This window comes from Hyperoodon ampullatus, assembly GCF_949752795.1.
Source record: "Hyperoodon ampullatus genome assembly, chromosome: 3".
Classification (NCBI taxonomy): Eukaryota; Metazoa; Chordata; class Mammalia; order Artiodactyla; family Ziphiidae; genus Hyperoodon; species Hyperoodon ampullatus.
In genome coordinates this window covers 33154968-33170613 of record NC_136916.1, presented here as the reverse complement: position 1 = coordinate 33170613, position 15646 = coordinate 33154968, and the positions used below count along the sequence as shown (strand labels likewise).

The window sequence follows — 15646 nt, the reverse complement described above, 5'->3', positions numbered from 1 at the left end:
CTTTAATTATAATTTGTATCTTGCCTTTTCATTTTAATAGATAATTTTGAATGTCAAAGAAAAATAACTGGAAATGAATATAAAGTACATTTTTCAATTTTTAACATTTAATGTGTTGATGAAAATATTTACACTTCATATACTTTGAGTATAACTCAATTTACTTTGTAATCATTTACATTAATCTGTCAGTAAAACCCAAATTATGTGAAAAGCTTGATTAAGATAGGATAATTAGTGATTCTAATGAAATTAAGGCAAGAAAAACTAAAATTTTTAAAAAATAAAATTTTATTTTAAAAATATTGATATAGCAATTCATGAATTTGTACATCTTTAATGCTCATTCCAACATCACCAGCCCATCAACACTCTTCAAGTGCAATGATAATTATATTCATTTATATTTGATATTTTGCCAGTTTTCAATCATATAAAAACCATAGCTTTGCAAATATTTTTGTTTTGTAATTATGAAAATGTGTATGCCAAGGTAGGAGAATAGAGAGTATTTAACAGTTTGTGGCTTCACTTGTAGCTCTTAAATATTGAGACATAAGTGGGTCTCCATGTGTATTCTTGGCCAAGCAGGGGTGGACTTATGAATACAACATAATCCCTGTCCCCAATAATCTCCCAGATATTCATTCATTTATTTAACAAGTATATATTGAGTGCCTACTCTGTGCTAGGTAATGAAGAACTTTCCATGAGCAAAAGCTGACTCTGCCCCCAAGAGCTTAAAATCTAATGAAGACAGACATTGCTCAAAAATCACAGACAGCAATAGTGTATTCATCTCTGGGATCAAGTCCTCTGTAGACACAGAGATGTTCCATCCAGATCCCGCTTCAAGAAAGGTCTTATTGTTCCAGGTTTTGTGTGCTGTTGGCAGACAGCCTCAAAATAAGACTGGCCCCAGTCTTATTTAGTTTCTCTCTAAGAGCAGAAAAAAACCAAAGCCAAACAGACAAAACAGACCCTTCAAGCAACCATCATTTGTAACCATCTCCCATAGATCTGTAGTTCTTTGAGTAACTTTCTGCCTCTCCCTCAGCCCTGGGGTATCAGAGAGGACAGAGAGAGAGAGATACACAGAAAACAAACTCTTACTGTGGAATGCAACCCTGCCACATTAATTTTTCTGGGGTTGCTAAAAGGAACACGCTCCCAAACTAAAGAAAGAAAAGAAAATTTTAAATGTAAACACTTTGGAGGTCCATTTTTGTATCGAGACTCTTTGAGATAATTATTAATTATGATACTTAAAATCCTAAAGCTCGCAGACTTCCCTGGTGGCCCAGTGGTTAAGACCCCGTTCTTCCAATGCAGGGGGCGTGGGTTCGATCCCTGGTCGGGGAACTAGGATCTCACATGCTGAGGGGTGGAGCCAAAAAAAAGAAATCCTAAAGTTCCCTTGTCTTCAAAACATTATCTTGGCCCAAATCTACCCTCATCCTCAGAATAGCTCTAAATGGCATTTAAAAAAATTAATTTATTTATTTTTGGCTGTGTTGGGTCTTCATTTCTGTGCGAGGGCTTTCTCTAGTTGCGGAGAGCGGGGGCCACTCTTCATCGCGGTGCGTGGGCCTCTCACTATCGCGGCCTCTCTTGTTGTGGAGCACGGGCTCCAGACGTGCAGGCTCAGTAGTTGTGGCTTACGGGCCTAGTTGCTCCGCGGCATGTTGGATCCTCCCAGACCAGGGCTCAAACCCGTGTCCCCTGCGTTGGCAGGCGGATTCTCAACCACTGCGCCACGAGGGAAGCCCTCTAGATGGCATTTTAAGGTAAACCAGTGTGAGTGAGCAGGCGCAGGGCAGGGAAGTCCCATGGTGAAAGCAACAAGGCTCCTCTTTCCTTGCTCCCCACCCGCCCAGGGCAGGGGCTTCTGGGCCCTGGTACCCAGTGCCTGCCATGCTCAGGATAGTGGCACGCCCGTGAGTCCAGCTGGCTCCCTCTGACACCCTCCAGCAGAAACTCCAGCAGGCCGCATCCTGGCAGAAACATCACTGGGCTTGCTCCTCCTCCTCAAGTGAAGTTTAAAATGGATTCTAGGGCTTCCCTGGTGGCTCAGTGGTTGAGAGTCTGCCTGCCGATGCAGGGGACACGGGTTCGTGCCCCGGTCTGGGAAGATCCCACATGCCGCGGAGTGGCTGGGCCCGTGAGCCATGGCTGCTGAGCCTGCGCGTCCGGAGCCTGTGCTCCGCAACGGGAGAGGCCACAATAGTGAGAGGCCTGAGTACCACACACACACACACACAAAAGGATTCTATTCTCAGTTGCATAGTCATCCATTTAGATTCATCATGGGCCACTGGTTAAAACACGAAGTGTGAACAAAGTATGAATTAATAAGGAAGATACAGTGATAATTACAGCCAATTTGCCTTGGGATGTTCATCACCGGATCTGTCAGCTCCATCTATTTGATCAAACGTCTCTAGTTCTTAACATACCATTGTTAAAAAGAGAAGATTTGGCCATGAAAAGCATTTTTGTCTATTTCATTGCCATTATACACAGGTAGGTTTCAGTGAGCTCGGTTCCCAAGCTAAAGACTATTAAATTCACTTCTCATCTGGAGCTGGCAATGGGAATTTCGAGATCGAGGCTGGAAAACAAAGAGGCTCATGTTGCTGAAGGTTAAGGGAAAGTAATCGTTGGAGAAATCCCACGCCAGACCCCCTATTAACATCCACCCTGTGTGTTTCTCAGACTCCAGGGCCAGATCCAGCAGGTTCATCCAGCATCACCAGCCCCTAAGCCCATTAAATGCACAGTGAGGGGATAAGTATGTGATCTCCATAGCTGGCATCAGCACTCTCTGGTGCCAGCGGGCAAGTAGATTGATAATGATTTTAGATGACTTTTGCCCACGACCCAGGGACCTCTGGTGAAGATCTGCCATGTGCAATAGCTCTTTAGGTGTATTTAGGTGAGGAAAACAAGATGGGTCACTCATGCATGCTGATGCCAGGAGATAGAGCTAAGGGAACAATCCCAAACACAAGGTGGAGAACAGAGATTTCAGTGAAGCAAGCAGGAGCAGAGGTGGCCCTGGGAACACAGCCCACAGGAATTCAGAACAAACCCAAGGAAGACTTCCGTCTTCCAAATTCAGAGAATACGTGTTTGGATCAATCTTATCTAGATAGTAGGGCTCTGGGAGACCCTGGTGACTCTACAGTAAGTCCCCTACATATGAACCTTCAAGTTGTGAACTTTCAAAGATGCGAATGTGCGTTTGCATGTCCAATCACGTTGTTAGTTCACGTGTCTGGAGTATATTATCACGTGCGTGCATCCTCTACAAGTGGTTGTGCTTTTGTGCACTTTACTGTGCAGTACTGTATAGAGTACAGTAGTACAGAATCTTTATTTCAAGCCCAGGATGTCTGGAAGCAAGTGTAAAAGCAGCAGTATACAGCCGATTGTGTTAGTTGGGCACCTAGGCTAACTTTGTTGGACTTTCGAACAAATTGGACTTACGAACGCACCCTTGGAATGGAACTCATTCGTATGCAGGGGACTTACTGTACAGGACTTCCACTGAAGTCAGCAAAGCATTGAAGACCATGGCCCCAGGGCACAGCTTCGTGGAATAAAATCATCTGGGGAAGACCAGTTCAGCCTCAGAGCACGATGCTTCCCAGCCTGTGTGTGGCAGAGACTACGAGCTGCACCCCACCCCTGAGGATTCATTCTCCCCTTCTTCTTTAGCAGTCGAGCTCTGATTTTAAGCTGAGGAAGCAATGTGTTCAGTTAAAAGACTATATTCCCAGCCTTCCTTGCAATGAGGTGTGGTCTTGTGACTATGTTCTTGGCAATAAAACGCAAGAAAAGTGTAGTATGGGGTTCCCAGGAAGGCTGCTCAAAGGGTACCTAACTCATCTAGGAGGAGGGCCCTTCAGCCCTTCATCCCCCCAACCCTCACCTCTTTAATTTTTCTTTCTGCAAGCCTGGAACTTGGGTATATTGGCTGGAGCTCCAGCAGCTTTTTGCACCATGTGGTGACCTTGAGGTTGAACCCCGTGTGCTGAGGATGAGGACCCTGGGTCCCTAATGACACTGTGGAGTTGCCATACAAACTCCAGACTTCCTGGCTCCAAAATGCTTTTAGGTGAGAAAGAAATACCTTAATGTTCCTTAGAATTGATAAACATGCTCCACTTTGCACTAGCTGGACCCTCTGCCTGGAGCACTCTGCCCCAGATGTCCATCTGCCTTGATCCCTCACTTTCTTCAGCTGTCTAGCAAAAAAGCACTAAGAACCAGAGGCACTAAGGCATTCTCTGACCACCCTGTTTATAATGGCACCCATGTCCCCCATTGTTCCATAGAACCTATCCCCATCTGTCATAGTGTAACCAAAGGTGGGGTCCAGCTGCTAGCCACTCAAAGCCAATGAAGAGGCAAGGTTGGTGGAAAGAAAAGTTTGCTTTACTTTGGATGCTGGGGGTGGGGGTGGAGGGCGGACTCCTGTCCTAAGGCTGACTCCCCCGCAACCAACAATCGGGGGCAAGAGCTTTTATAGACAGAGGGAGGGAGCTACATGCAGAAACAGCTCTGACAGTCATCTTGAAACTGGTCGTCGGTGGTCTGACCACCGTCATCTTGATGGTTTTAAGTACAGTTAATCTTCAGTTCCAGGGTTGGTTTGTTTCCATTTCTTTGAGGCCAGTTCTCAGAATTGTGGCAGCTTATGTCATGGCTACAGTCTGGTCATCAGGTAGTTAACTTCTACACCTGGTGTGGGTTTCAGTATCTATAAGACAGCTCACAGGATATGGCTCAGAATATTATCTATAGCCCTTGAGAAGGAACTAAAGGTCCTTGACTATGCTGAATGATTAAACTATTATTATTTGGTCTCCTTTGACTGTTTTCCTTTGTTTCTGCATTTTCTCACTTCTCTGATTAAACTTATCCTTTGGCTAAAGTTTTTACACAGACAGAAGGCAGGCGGAGGACATGGGGGGCATAGACCATAGGGTCCGCTCCATTTCAATAGTATGTATCTTTTCCTTGTCCATTTGTTTCCTGTCTATCTCCCTTCACTAGGAAGTAATCATCACAGGGTACAAGGGCATCATAAGTCACAGCTATTCTGTGACCGTGGCACCTCTTGTGCCTAGTACAGTGCCTGGCACAGAGAAGGCACTGAATAACGATTTGGTGAATAAATGAATGAGTAGCGTGATCTAATGGGCAGGCTCCGCAGGCTCAGTCATCCTCCCAGGCCCTGGTGTGGGGTCCATTAGGCCCAAGATGTGTCATCAGGCATCCTCTTCCCCTGTGGTCACCAGGAACCAGGCTGCCTGTCTGCAGTGGGCAGGGCAGAGGAGACGGGGCAACGCTCACTCTCCTGACTCTGGCGGGCTTGCCAGGGGAGAAAAGCAAGCCCCTGGCCCTTTTCCTGCCCTTTCACAGTTCAGGTGTGTGAGCCCTTGACTTGGGGGCTCAGCCAAAGGTTCATAATGTGCTGATATGGCTACAGGGCCCTTGAACCAAGTCTGCACCCCACGTACGTCCATCAGTCGGCCCCAAGAAATACTGAACGTGAGGGGTACTGTGATGCGTAAATTTATGTGTCAACTTGGCTGAACCACGGTACTCAGATATTTGTTCAAACATCCGTCTAGGTGTGGCTCTGAAGGTAGTTTTCAGATGAGATTAACATCTAAGTCAGTGGACTTTTTTTTTTTTTTTTTTTTTTTTTGCGGTACGCGGGCTTCTCACTGCTGTGGCCTCTCCCGTTGCGGAGCACAGGCTCCGGACGCGCAGGCTCAGCGGCCATGGCTCACGGGCCCAGCCACTCCGCGGCATGTGGGATCTTCCCAGACCGGGGCACGAACCCGTGTCCCCTGCATCGGCAGGCGGACTCGCAGCCACTGCGCCACCAGGGAAGCCCTAAGTCAGTGGACTTTGAGTAAAGCAGATTATCCTCCATAATATGGGCGGGCTTCATCTAGTCCGCTGAAGGCCTTAAGAGAAAAAAGCCTGATCTCCCTGGAAGAGGGGATTCTCCAGCAGACCACCTTCAGACTCAAACTGCAGCTCTTCCCTGGGTCTCGAGCCTGTGGCCCACCCTGCAGATTTTGGACTTGCCAGCCTCTACAATCACATAAGCCAGTTCCTTAAAATAAATGTCTCTCTCTATATACACATCTACTTGGTTGTATTTCTCTGGAGGACTCTAAGCTAATACAAGTGCCATTCTTTTTTCCATGTTCCAGAGAATACTGGGAGCTCTGGAATGTCTGAGGAGAAACATCAGACCCTCAGCCTCACTAATAAAAACTAGAAAACAAATTAATGAATGTCTCTCAAGGAAGCAGTACACACCTTGACCCACTGGGTCAAACCAAGAACACGAAGAGACGCTGCACACTCAGAGCCATGCCAGGCTCAGATGGAGAGGGAGCACGATGGCTTTATTTATTACTGAATGAAGAACCAGGCCTGTGGCCTCAGTGGGGGCCCCTGGTCCCCCGCAGGGAGGTGGAGAGGGCAGTGCTCAAGGCTTGTGTTTCCAGGAAAGCAGAGAGAACCTCAGGCCGCTGAGAGGGCAGGCAGCACTTTTCCTGCACACTGGCCAAAGCCAATGCGGTACCCGTCCCCCTGGCACTGTCCTGCAACAGAGGAGGACAGGGGTCAGCCACGAAGCTGCTGGGCTCAGGGGAACCAACGCCCAAGCGGCCACAGTGCCGGTCAGCACACAGCTGGGCCCAAGGCAGGAAGGCGCCATCAGAATGACAAACAGGTATTTTCGACAGAAAAACCACCTTCTCCAGAAGCTGGGCAGAGCTGCAGGAGCACCAGGATAGAACTCCAGGCCCTCCCTACTCTCAGGGACCCTCACAAGCGGTGCAAGGATGGCACAATGGCTTTCCTGAGAGGTAAAGGAATAGGTATAGGTCAACTCTCCGTAAGTAAGTCTGAGTTCAAATCCTAGGCTTGCTAATTAGCCTGAGGCTAGACTGACTGGGTTCAAAGCCTGGCTCCTCCACCTACTGGCTCCATGACCTTGAGTCCCCTTGGAACTCAGTTTCTTTTCTTTTCATTTTTGTTTTTTTTATTTTTAATATTTATTTATTTATTTGGCTGCATCGGGCCTTAGTTGTGGCACGTGGGATCTTCGTTGTGGCATGCAGGCTCCTTTAGCCTAGTTGCAGCATGCGGGATCTAGTTTCCTGACCAGGGATCAAACCTGGGTCCCCTGCATTGGGAGTGTGGAGTCTTTACCACTGGACCACGAGGGAAGTCTCTGGAACTCAGTTTTCTCATCTGTGAAATGGATCTAATGATAGTACTCACCGCACAGGGCTGTTGCAAAGATGATATGAGTTATTACACAGAGAACTCCAAAAGAGTGCCTTGCCCAGGGGAAATGCTCAGTGTCAGCCATTATGATGATTCTATGCTGGGGGATCAGGGGCAACTTGTTTAACCTCTGAGCTCAGCCCCCTTGTCTGCAAATAGGAATAGCAATCCTTACCTCTCAGGGTTGTGAGGATTCGATGAAACACGTGGCTGAAGCCCTAGCATGACATCTCTCCCAGAGCAGATGTTAAACAAAATTCTCTCAATTCCATTTCAACAGAAAGGCAGAGAGGAGGAGGCCCTTGTCCCTGGACCTGAGAAGGGTCCATTGAGTAGGAGCAGCTGTCTGAGTCAGAGCAGAAAAGTCTATGAGGAGCTGGGAGAGCAGCATGGAGGAGACAGGAGCAGAAAGGAGGGAACATCAGAGCTGGGACTTGACAGGTGGATATGAGTTCACCAGGGGGGACACAATGAAAAGGGTGTGCCGGACAGAGGGAACAGCGTGTGCAAAGGCACGGAGACCCAGGCGAGAGATGCACAAGGTGCATTTATTCAGTGAAGCTGTTGTGTGGGGTCCCCTGAGAAGCCAGATTACAGAGTGTTCTTAGAAGCCATGTTAAGGAGTTTGAACCTTTTCCTGAGGGCACTGAGGTGACTCAGGAGTTTTCAGCAAGACAGTGAAAGCTGTGTTTTACAGCTACGTTTTAAACAGCGCCCTCTCCAGTGGCCCCTAGAGAGAAGATAGATGGAAACACATAGATTTATGAGTGTCAGGCCTATACAGAGGCTCCCAGGCTCCTCAGATTGAGATGCTTCTCAAGCACCATGAGCTAGGGCAGTGTTGAGGTGACGGCCACCTGGCCCATGACGAACATGAGGGCCACTGCAGGGGATGCCCGTGACCTTGAGTTACACAAAACACCACCAGACCCCCTCACCTGCTGAAGACGACCCCCATATCTGGAGTTAGGCCTTCTGCTACCCAATGTGAAGAAGGGAAAGCAAGGAGTTGCAATATTCCCACAACCGAGAGAAACAAATCGAAGCTCACTGCTGAGAGGACTCCCAGCCAACTGAACACTGAGACCAAAGACAGCTTTGGGAGGCGGGGTCAGGGACGTCCCAATGAGCCCTTCCAGTGAGCCCAGGGACAGTTCTCACGGCCACTTGTAGCTCAGTACAGCCTACCCAGCCTGTCTCCTCCCACTTCCCCCCACCTGCCCAGTCATCCTACCGGTCCTCCCTGTGAGGGCTGCTCTGACTGCTGGCCTTCTCTGGGGAGGTGGCAGCTTGGACACCAGCAACATCCCCAAACCAGCCCCTCGCCCTCCCCGGCATCACCAAGGCACATCCTTGCCACTCCAGCGCTGACCCTTAACACTCAGTGTCACCTTTTGTCCAGAGCAACATCCTTGCCTATTCTCTTTCATTATTTTTCCATCAGTCACTTTAGAATCTCAATGCTCAGAAATATTCGTGTCCCTGGCGGGGGGGGGAAGCCTATTAAAGCAAAACCTGGCAGAAATTCATCAATCATCTATCAAAGCGATTACATCCTGGTAGGAAAGCTGGCCACTTCCTCCCCATTTTACAGCTGGCAGGCAGATGGTCTAGATGGGGTTTCTTAACGTCAGAGACGACCTTTTGAGTCAGATGACTCTTTCTCGTGAGAAGCTGTCCTGTCCACTTAGGATGTTTAACAGCATCCCTGGCTGCCATTCGGAGACAGCCGGAACTGTCTCCAGACGTCACCAAATGTCCCCCACGGGGCAAAGCCACTCTGGTTGAGACCACTGGCCCAAAGGATGAAAAGTGAGGCTCTGCACCCAGCTGAGGAAGGTCTTTCCAGACTCCCAAGCTGCTACTCTCCAGTGCACAGAGGAGAAGCTGGGGGCAGGTGCGTTCAGGCAGAGATAGAAGGCCCCGAGAGGCCAGAGCATGAGGAAAGTCTGCACCCAAGTCAGAGCGTGTCACCGAGCCCTGGGCAGAGGGGAAAAGCAGCTCCCTGCCTCCCTGGGTTGGACTCCATCAACCATGGAAATGGAAGAGAAAAGTATACTCATCTCCTCTGGAATGTTGTCTGACCTCACTGGCCCTTTCCTGAAAACCGACCCTCCACCTAGTCCCCACTCCATCCCACCAATGGGAATGAGAATCCATAGCTACAGCCCAGTTTTCCAGCTTCCTGGAATGCTACGCCTGCAAGCACACTAGGGTGCACCTGTCACTTCCCAGAGGGAGGAGATCCCAAGGCCCAGAGACAGGAGCCAGACCCAGCTGAGTTACTGGCAGAGCCAGGCCTGAAACCAGCGTTTTCTCTGCCACCAGAGCTTCACGGGAGTCCCAACTGTATTATGTCACTGAATGAAACTAAAGGAAATGATCTGGGAAAACAAATGGGAAGGGCTTGCAACTGTGGGGAAGTGAAGGTGGTGAGCTTTGCATTCCAAGGGAGTTGGTTGCATTCCAGGGCTGTCACCTGCCAGCTGTGTGATTCTGGTCCAGCTGCTTCATCTCTCTAGACCTCCAATGGTTCATCTATAAATCAGAGTAATAGCACCATGGGAATTAAATGTGATAATGCAGGTAAAGTGACATGCACGGTACCTAGCACACAGTAAGTGCACAATAAATTGCTGTTGTGTTACTGTTGTCTTCATCGTGGTTTTGTGTTTCAGTTAAAGATTATGTTTTAGTTAATGATAAATAGCTTTAGGCTAGACTTCTGGCTCGAGATAGGGCATGGTTCTATACATTAACACTTTCCTTCTCTTATATTCCTATGGAAATGGTCAAAGCAATATAGATATAAGGGAAAAGTCTGTGGCAACACTAGAAACAAGAATGGAAATACTAAAAAAGATGGAACTTGTGTTGGGCGTTAGAAGACATGGAGGATTAAGGATGGTGGGAGGGGGTGGAGGGCGTCCCAGCAGCAGGAACAGCCCAAATGCCTGGGGTGGGCAGTGGGTGCTCTGTTCTGTAGACAGAGGAGGCCTCCTTGCCCAAAAGGTTGGCCAAGGCTGGAGCACAGGAGTGGATACCATTGATTGGGCTGGGGCTTTTGGTCTCCCAGAAATGAGAACCACATGGCACCATAGGCAACATGACATTTTGGTTTAAGAGCACAGACCCTGGAACCCAACTGCCTGGGTTCAGAACCTGGTTTCTACACTTTATCATTCCAGTGGTTAGAAACGGATCTGGGGAATAGTCGCCCATGACGAGAGAGCAGGGAGATGACAAGGTGGCATCTGAGCGGGTACAGCCAGAGGAGTAGGAAGAAGGCTGGAAAAGAGCCACAGAAACCCAGCGTGGCTTCCAGCAAGAGGGTGGCTCACCCGGATCAGGTGCCAGAGGGGTCGTGGCAGGTGAGGGCACAGCACTCTGCCCACTGTGGTGACCTCAGCAAAGGCAACACAGCTGACACGCCCATGCCCCCGGTCCACCTCCCCACATGCAAGCACAGGGCTCAAGTCTCGGCCACATTCACTCCCTAGAATTTGTCAGGCATCTCCTTCAATGTGAAATCTCTTCTTCTTGTTTGTTTTTTTTGTTTGATTAATATATAACTTATACCTCTTCTATTGCCAAATGGTAATTTTTATTCTTGTTCCAGGGAATTCCACCAATCTATTCCCGTTTCTCTCTTTTCTTGCCAACATGTGCATCTTCAGATCCAAGGAATTGCCTTTCTCTGAATTTCTCTGCCTGGCCTCCGTAAATCTTTCTGGAACAAGGCACTGTACACAGACAAACAAGTGGCCCTCGCAGCATTGTGGCTCCTTCCTCACCCCTTCCTTGGCTCAAATGCCAAGAACATATGTGAATCCCATCTGCCTGAGTACTCATCTCCTTTCTTCCAGGCCCTGGGCAGCCGCCAGGTCCACAGCGCCTTAGCTGGGGGCTTATACAATAGTGACAAGAGAGAGAGCTGAAGCCGTCACTTCCTCCTCTCCCATCCCATCTCCTTCCTTCCTTCCCTCAAACCAAAACTTCAGAAAACGCTTTCACTCGATCCATAGAACCACGACTGAGGGCCTGCAGTAGCTCTGGCAAGCACTGTAGGACCTCTTGATCAAAGCTGGCAAGGGAATCAGAAGACCCGAACCGTATCCTGCTCCCTCAGTGTGTGAATTTCCGCCAATAACCTACCTCCAATCAACCTAAGTTTTCTACTCTGTAAAATCAGGGCAATGACCTTACCCAAGGGCTTCTGTGAGTATGAAACAGAATCATGGAAGCGGACGTGGCTGTAACATGGTTGGCCCCCACAGGTATTCAGGAACCGTTAGTTAAAACTGGTATTAGAAAGGGTATGATAGGGCTGTAGAAACAGTAGGGGAAAAATGGGTACTTACTGGTTAATTCTGGGCATCATTTGCTGCTGTCTTGAGCTCTGCCTGCATCTTCTCTACCAAATCCACTTCATTTATTCAACCAACCAACAACCACACTGAACACCCACTATATGGCTGGCACACAGTCAGACTGTAGAGAGAGGTAAGGTCTGGACCTTGTCCTTTAAGAACTCTGTAGTAGGCTGACTAATGCCCCCCAAATGTATCAAATACTAAACCATGCAACCTGTGAATGTTACCTTATATGGTAATGTTTTTGCAGGTGTGATTAAGTTAGGGACCTTAAGACAAGGCGCTTATCTGGGTGGACCCTAAATGCCATCACAAGTGTGTCATAAGAGAGAAGCAGAGGGACATTTGACAGACAGAAGCAGAGGAGGCAATGGGAAGACGGAGGTAGAGACTGGAGTGATGTGGCCTCAAGCCAAGGAATGCCAGCAGCCACCAGCAGCTGGAAGAGGCAGGGAATGGGTCCTCCCCTTGAATCTCTGGAACAAGTGTGGCCCTGACAACACCTGGACTTCAGACTTCTGCCCTCTAGAACCATGAGAGAATACATTTTTGTTTTAAGCCAGCAAGTTTGTGGTCATTTGTTCCAGCAGCCCTGGGAAACTAATACAAGCTCTTAGCCAAGCATGGAAACAGACATGCGTACAATTAACCAGAATTCAGTGAGTTGCTCGTGGAGAGGACAGACTGATTCTTCCTGAGCAACCAGAGGAGGCATCATGTGAACTGAGCCAGATTTAAGCGCAAAGGTCTGCGGGCAGTAGGGAAAGCAGGGTTATGATTAGAATGAGGCTCAGTAGGGGGGACAGAATCAGATGAGGGAAGGGTATGAATTTAATGAAACAGGCGACATGGTGCCATGAAAATCAGGAACAGAAGAGTAACGGGGAAAGCAGATCTGAAGATGATCTTCCAGGCACCATGAGCAGGATGGATTGCAGGGGGCTGGAGTGAAGCTGTGCAAGCAATCCAGACACGGAAGGATGGTGCTTGGAGCAAGCCAGCTGCACAGAGATGGCAGGACACTTCAAAGGGATGGCTGACAGGATGTGCAGATGAAATGGGTCCAAGGTCCCAGCCCACAGAGCAGAGAGTCAGCAGTACCAAGACAGGGGCAGGAAGTAGGGGTGACAATAGGACATGGGAAGGGAAATGTGTGGTCAGCAGGCAGAGACCAGTATGTGGAGGGCGAGTGCAGAGAACGGGTGCCCCCTTAACCTGCCTGTAGGGCAGATGGGCATGGCTGATTCCCACGCTTCAGGTAGGGACTCCTATTAAGGAGGGGTCAGGATGCTGGGCATTCTCAAAACTGGGTTCTGGAAAAAACAGCAATGACAATGAGGACAACGGTGAAGACCGTCACCAATTTTAAGCACTCACAAGGTACCATGCACCTTGTTAGGCTCTTTAGATATTATCAAAGGGCTTAAGAATTGGGGTTCTGAAGATAAGCTGCCTGGATGCGCAATCTGATTATGCATGACTTACTGGTTACAAGATCCTGGGCAAGTTATTTTCCCCCTGCTAGGCCTTCATTTTCCCACCTGTAAAATGCAGATGCAGCAGTGACAGTGGAACGTGACCCCAGGGGGCAGATCCTGTACTTGCCTTGTTCACCACTGGAACCCCAGCATGGGAGTCACAGCAGCTGCTCCAGGAACATCCCCTGAAGGAATAAACTGGTTCATCTCATCCTTACAACCATGCTGTGAGGGTAACTACTTTATCTATCATTAACTCCATTTTAAAGATGAGGAAACTGAGTCCAGAAAGGTTCAATAACTTGAGGAAGGTCACAGGGCTGGTGGGGATGTGGGAGTCCGGCCTGTGCCTGACCCTGAGCAGTGGGCTGCTGACCACGGCGGCGCCTTCCTCTCCAGCAATGATATGTGGTGGACAGAACGACCCCCCAAGATGTAAGCGTGCCCTGACCTCCTCGGAATGGGCTGCTGGGAAATCTCGTCACTAACTCAGCCAGGTCATAAGGCACAGGGTCAAAGGGCACAAGGTCATAGGACACAGGGTCTTGCACTGCAGAGTCCAGAACAATGGGAACCTGCCATTATTTTAGAACTTCGCTCAGGGAGGAAGGAGACAAAGCGGGACTTCTGCAGTCTTTTTGGTTCGGGGAGACTCCGATTTAAAGTCCCTGGCAGGGACTTCCCTGGCGGTCTAGTGGTTAAGACTCTGCGCTTCCGACGCAGGGGCCGTGGGTTCGATCCCTGGTCGGGGAACTAAGATCCCACATGCCGTGCAGTGCAGCCAAAAGATAGAAAAATTTTTTAATTTAAACAAAAATAAAGTCCCCGGCAGCCAGGGTTGGGGCGAAGGCCAGTACAAGCAGACACAGACCTGGGACTGCCAGGGTGGGGACGAGTTGGGACAGATGGCTTCCTGGGCAGACGGTTAGGACAGCGCCCGCGGGCGAGGAGGAGAGGACGCCCGCGGGCCCCAGCCCCCTCACCTGTGATGGTGACTTCATCCCCGTCCAGCAGGAACTTCCTGGTCTGCCCATCCCCCAGCTCTATGGCCCTCGTTCCCTTCCACGACAGCTCCAGCATGCAGCCAAAGCTCTCTGGCTCCTTCATAACGGGAAAGGGAAGAAGGTGTGATAGGTATTTACATCACGGTGAGCGTGGCGGATCTGGTGTGGGCAGAGGTTAGCAAGGCGGGGGCCGGGGGGTGTTGGGAAGGGGCGGGGGATCCTGCGGCCCTCAGATACCCTGCCTCGGTGGGACCACTGCAGAAGTGTCCTCGAGGCCGGGCACCCTACCTGCCCTGCTCACTCCATCCAGGACGCGGAGGTGCGGGATGCTGGATGAGCATGCCCAGGCCCCTCCTGCCAGGCCCCTGCCCACTCCAGAGGCTGCGGCTTACCCAGACGCTGTGGTGCCTGACCCCACCCACTGGGAAGAGATTCTCCATCAAAGAGCCTGCAGTCTCGACCTTGCCGGAAGTGACTGGTACATGCACCACTCAAAAGTCATCACCAAGGGCTCATGGAGGGGGGCTGGGGGAATCACTGGGCCACTCATCCTGGGTGGGGGCACTGTGAGGTGGTGACAACCAGACACTGTAGTGGTTTCCTGCGTCTGCCCCCGTGTCACTCTCACTCTCCCCCAGTACACAGACACAGCCTCTCATCCCTACACCAGCCTCTTCTGAATTTGATAAAGAAGCCCCTCCTGCACCCAGAGATGGATGAAGCTCTGAGCAGGACAGAGTTGAAAGATACACCTGCTTCGGGCTGGAATCCCTTCTCAAGGGAGAGCTGAGGGCCCTCCAGTCTGTAGGGGGAATAGGGATGCTCCAGGTGGGCAGCACCCAAGGCAAGCAGATACTCACCGGCCCGCTGATGGTTCCAGAAGCCAAGAGGTCCCCCGGCTGCAGGTTGCAGCCATTGACAGAGTGGTGAGTGAGCTGCTGCAGCATCGTCCAGTACATATACTGCGGGCAAGAGGTGGGGACGGGCAGGGCGGGCTTCTCCCAGCCTCCTGGAGCAGTCTGCCAGCCTGCGCCACTCACTGAGGCCTTCCCTGGGCTCTCTCCCGGCCCTCAGAGCAAGGACGAGCTGTCCTCCTGCAGCTACCCTGTGACCCTTCCCGCCTCTCTCCCCGCCCCTTCACGAGCTACAGCCTCGGCTCCTCCGCCCCTTCCAGCCCTCCCCTAACCCACCTTCTCCACGAAGCGCTCCCCGAGGAGCCGACCTCACTGCTCAGACCCTCAACCTGCAATGTGCTCATCTGTCCATTATTCCACCCCGTCCTGTGATTACCCCTGAGTCCTAAGTTGACAAGGTCTAGGTCCTCGTCATAGCAGAAGCTTCTCGTGAGCAAAGACCTCCTTTCCATTCTCCCACCCTGGGCTTTGGAACAGACACTGGGCAACAGAGCTGAACAACTCAAACAGGACCTCAGAGCAGACTGAGGAATGAAGGAGCACTGAAGGAGGTC

The 15646-nt window shown here is 50.1% G+C and overlaps 1 protein-coding gene across 1 annotated transcript in view; it reads right to left on the bottom strand.

Annotated features, from left to right (window-relative positions):
* Positions 1-6429: 6429 nt before the first annotated feature.
* FAH (fumarylacetoacetate hydrolase) overlaps positions 6430-15646 on the bottom strand; it is a gene marked incomplete at its 5' end in the record, with an annotated part of 35612 nt that continues 26395 nt past the window's right edge. Inside the window, 3 exons of the mRNA XM_079699671.1 lie at positions 6430-6632; positions 14158-14275; positions 15039-15140. Of these exons, the coding sequence (XP_079555797.1) occupies positions 6553-6632; positions 14158-14275; positions 15039-15140 (300 nt within the window). The 3' untranslated portion in view covers positions 6430-6552. The remainder of the gene's footprint in view (positions 6633-14157; positions 14276-15038; positions 15141-15646) is intronic.